General features: G+C 30.9%; 1 protein-coding gene across 1 annotated transcript; it reads right to left on the bottom strand.

Moving 5' to 3' along the window:
- Positions 1-448: 448 nt before the first annotated feature.
- LOC116850243 lies at positions 449-2,077 on the bottom strand. The gene is made up of 4 exons (XM_032828283.1): positions 1,725-2,077; positions 1,486-1,624; positions 1,153-1,386; positions 449-845 (listed from the first exon to the last, which is right to left on the bottom strand). The coding sequence occupies exons 1-4, from the start codon at positions 1,794-1,796 to the stop codon at positions 538-540; spliced, it is 753 nt and encodes a 250-aa protein (XP_032684174.1). The 5' UTR covers positions 1,797-2,077; the 3' UTR covers positions 449-537.
- Positions 2,078-5,088: the final 3,011 nt, after the last annotated feature.

Here is a 5,088-nt window from a genome sequence, read left to right as displayed (position 1 = left end):
CTATACGGATTTTCATTCAAATATATTAAAATTTCAAATTTTCGGTCCGCCTTATTGGTCCGCCATCTTGAATTTTGAAATCCAACAATTTTTTTTACTTTTTAACAAATCTCGACATTTTGCCCTAATTTATATGATTTCTGAAAGCCTATCTTTAGCTGTTTTTTCTCAGGCCTTAATGGGTTAAGCTGTAATCGTTTAATATTTCGCGATTGTATTGTTTACGTTATTGTTCAAAGCTTAAATTTATAGGAATACGGCAAACTAAGCAGCTGACACAGTCAATCGTGCGTCGGCCCTTGTATCAGGAATGTAGAAAATAGACGGACGGTTGCAATAGTTGAGTGAACCAGACGTTGCATAACTTTCTCTTCTGATTTATTGACTGATTGAAATTTTTTCGAAAATATATTTCACATAAATATTATGTTCATATTATCGTATATTATGTTATAGTGGACAGTGATATTTTAATTAAGCATATATATCAATATACATATATCAATATTGATGTATTATTTGTTGATGTACGTCAATTTAACCTGTCACTTCTGTGAATGAGAGTCTCCTGCGACAATTCTTAGCTGAGAAGTTGTTTTCCATCGATTTCGTAACAAAGTCAGTAGTATTGCGATTAATAAATTCGCTCCAAACATTTATAGGCTCTTGTTCTTCATCATTCGATTTTTTCGAAACTACATCAAGGCTCTTTTTATTCTTGCCGCATAATTCTTTCTCAGCTATTGTTGCGGGTCTTTTTGTCTCCAGCATTTTGTCTCTATTATATTTCGCCCAGCAACACTCAAAATTCATAAAAACATCCTTCCAGATGCACAGTTCCTCCACTAAAAAAATGTTTAATCATAAATATATAATTAAATTATTATAATATTATAATTTAATTATAAATTAAAATTTATAAATTATAATTTAATTATAAATTATTATAATTATAATTTAATTATGATAACTTAACATAAAATTTACAATAATATTTAATTATGATAACTTAATATAATTTTTTAAACATTTAAACATCACTAGTTTGAATGAGCGAGTTGTATTATTTAAATTCAACTCGTAACGTAATGACTTTGTGTAACAATAAAAGAAATATAAGTAATATTTTACTATGTATTGTTTTATCTGTACCATATATAAGTAGTGTTATAAATATAAAGAATCCCGCGGGTATGTTTGCGTTAGGTAACATCGTGTACGCCAATCCGAAGAGGGTCGGTCCTTCATAAAAAGCTATTCCCTCGATAGTATTAACAAGCCATGGCAAATATAAATATGGAACCCCATATACGTCTCCTATTGCCAGCATTACTGTTGATATGAATGCCGCGAGCACGTTTGTCACTATTACCTTGATTCGCAGATCTGCATTAAATAGCAAGTAATTTTCTTTCTGTACATTTTATATATACATATATTAATGCTCGTGTGTGAACAAATGTTGTGAGGTTGAGGTTCAGTTACTGTAATTTCGGCGCAATAAGTTATTGTAGACGGCGAATCTCGTCGGCGAGGTGGAACGGAGCGAGCCGCGCGAACCGGCTTCTAAAGCGATTGTGCTTAAACAATTAGTTACGAAACACATTAAGCCTAGATATAGCATCTATAAAGGAGAAGGACAAGATTCAGTGGGACTTTATCGAGTAAGTAACAGTAATATTCAAGCATTTTAATCCTTTGGATCATACTCTTCAAAAGTGTACCTTGAATTTCTTTATGTCACGATTATCTTTAATTTTTGTGTCACAACTTGATGTTTCCGAGTCGACAGTCATTATAATAAGCTTAAACTTTCTGTTTGAATTTCCCAGGGATTTTTTGATTTACTATTACGTTGGCCGCGTAACGTTAGCGATATTAAATTGGTTATAATTGATTATACACGTGTCATTCATACTTCGTCGGAAAATTTAACGGTGCGAACGGTAGTGTCAACAAAAGAAGAGACAAACTGTAATCAACAAACAGTATCCAACTTCAGATACATATATGTTTCGTTCTTTCCTCCATATTCTCTACACATAGAAAAATACATATTGAATTCAAGTAAATGTTACTTGTTTCAAGTATTTCATAAGTTTATACATTCGCAAATCTACCATAAGTTCGTCACAAGCATATCAAATTTACTCAAAATATATTCTGAAGCCCAATAAGTTTAGTATTATGATAAAAAATATTAGAATAAAACAGAAAACCGATTTATTTATTACATAAAGCCAAATCAGCCTTTTCTTCGACAAAGTTTTACAATATTCTTATAAAGAGGATAAATTCTTCTTCTAAATACGTAACCTAACTACGTAACGTAACTAAATACGTAAAATCAATTCTTCTAAAATTTGTGATGAGTATATATTTTGTAGCTTTATATCAAGAAAACTATTGTGTTGAAAATAATAGTTACTTAAAAGAAAGAAGATAAACTGAATTTGTTTTTGTAGAATATTTTTCTGTGTTTACAAAGTATCCCAGACTTTCTTCCGTAATTTTCGTGGAAACGTAGAATGGATTGAGGTGAATATAAAAGTCCCATACCATTTTGCGATATTCGCAATAAATTTGGAAATATTGATTAAAGAAGATTAAATGATCACGTACGATATGGTAGATAAGTTGTAGTGACGCCGTTAGCCGTTGTATACTTATATATTAGGTCAAACTGAACGAAAAAGTCATTTTGCAAGTGACCATATAGAATTTTAGATATTAATTAAAGAACCTGAGTCAAAATTTTGACCCTATGTTTGAATTCTACAACGCAGTAGAAACTAAGTTAGCAAAGTAGATTTAATTCTAATGATACAATTTATTCTTACTTTGACCCTGATGATATTTGAAATTTCCCTTTTCACTTTTTTAGCGTCAAAATATGTATTATAGTAGAATGTTAATAGTAATGCTGAAAAATAGGGAAAAAAATAGGGAAAAAATAGTTAAAATTTCGACTCGGATAGATTAAAAAGAATCAAAAGAAGTTTAGGTTTCAGAGTAATAAAATAGGTGTTAAATAGAAAAGTAAAGTTGAAAGTAGAATCAAAATTTCGACTCGGGAAGATTTGTGCATTATTACGCACAATTATGTAAAATTTTTATTTCATTAATAACTAAAAATCTACGTGGTTATTTGCAAAATGATTAAGGTCTTTTTTGTTTAATTTGACTCAATGTACAAGCACACATTGTCACTACAATTCATCTACTATATTGCGCATGATTATTCATCAATCTTCTTTAATTAATATCCAAACTATTATTGTAAATATCGCAAAACAGTATAACTTCATGTTTACCTCAATCCGTTTTACGTTTCCACAAAAATTGTGGAAAATTTGGGACATCTTATATATTTCCTGGGAAAACCTAAAATTTTCTCGAAATATTCTTCTACTTTGAAAAATCTAGGAATTTCAATAAAGTTTCATCAAGACTCTATGATTTCTTTTTTTAAATTGGCTCTGATAATTTTCTAATTATACTTAAGATTCTGAATGAATATATTTGGAAAGTTAGAAAATTGAAGTGTTTTTACAAGATACGAGTAGGCATTCTGAATTTTATTACACACATTTATACACACGCGCACACACTTATGCACAGAAGATAAAAGCTGCAACTTGTCCGAGAGGCTTCTCACAATTCCAATCCCCACGAATCATCTTCAGCCGTTTAAAATCTTTGTAACGTCGCCGCAGAGGAGACGATCGGCATCGTGTGCGGCCCGAAGATCCGCTCATTGTTTCTCTAATGCATATTGACTATTAACAGCAGATCCGTTTACCTTATAGGTCACGTCGCGGTCATGTCACGTCCTTATTCGCTAAGCAGTCTCATCGCTCCCGATCATCTTCAGGTCGGCGTCCATATTCGGCGGTCTCACCCACAGACAATGCCAGTCGCATTCATAAAAGCGTCCACTTGTTTGGTGAGTAGAACGCATTAAATACCTCGGGCATAAGGCGACAGGACATCATCGAGTTTCAGCACATGACACCTCAGACAAGCGCGCCGTGCTCGTTTTCTGCCGTGGCACTTCGTCTCATCCAAATCGAATTCACCGAAACACTCGTTCGTCGAAACATATTAAGACGGTGAGAATTTTAACACGCGATTATTAGGCCCGAAATGAAATTATTAACATTATTGTCGGAGAAAGAACAGAACTAAAACAATAATCAATAATCGTTATAAAATTTACACCCGTTGCTTTGCTCGATACGTTGTAAGATTTTTCCATCGTAGATTCCTTTTTTTCGTTATTCTGTCCATTAAGATAAAAGTACTTCACATTTGTGACTGTAATAGTGCAATAAAATATTATAGTTAGGAAAATCACATAACAAAAAAATTTACATAACTTTCAGATAATATTTTTAAGACCATTTATATAAAAACAGTTACAAAAAAAAATTAAAATTAAAAAGAGATATAAAAATAAATTCATATTTTTATGGAAGATTTTTATTTTTATTCATATTTTTTCCAAGTAAAGCAACTTCAAAGATTTGAAGATTAACTATATCTTTGTTACACGAAAATATTGTAGGTAGCAATAGTTATTGATTCATTCTGTATAGAGAAGATAAATTTTCCTGAAACATAAAAATCACATAACTAGAAAATTTTAAGTGATAGAAAAGAAATTTGTTTGCACATTTTAATTCAACAGAAAAAATACTATATGATGAATCTTCAAATTTATGAGAGCTAACGCGAATGATGATTGTTGCGAATGATTACCTAAGTAAAGGAATGACAGATGTACGTAAGTTTGGCAATAATTTCACTAATCGATTTGTAAAAGTTGTATGCTTTATGAGTGATTCATATGGCATTCATATCTATTATATAGAACGATGGGATAGAGATACCGGAAAAGATATAAAAAAAAAAATGATAAAAATTTGCTCAATGTGTTATGCAAAATGTAATATAAAAATCTGTGAATAACTTTGAGTAAATTTCTTGTTTCTTCGATATAACACGGAATTTACATCATTGTATGATGTCAATTTAATAATTAACTCAATACGTTATATCTGTCTCATAAATGCAATTAAAATAATT

The sequence above is a fragment of the Odontomachus brunneus genome, unplaced genomic scaffold, assembly GCF_010583005.1.
Source record: "Odontomachus brunneus isolate Ranch 3 - 2012 unplaced genomic scaffold, Obru_v1 Obru_scaffold_138, whole genome shotgun sequence".
Classification (NCBI taxonomy): domain Eukaryota; kingdom Metazoa; phylum Arthropoda; class Insecta; order Hymenoptera; family Formicidae; genus Odontomachus; species Odontomachus brunneus.
This window is presented reverse-complemented; position numbering and strand designations above follow the sequence as displayed.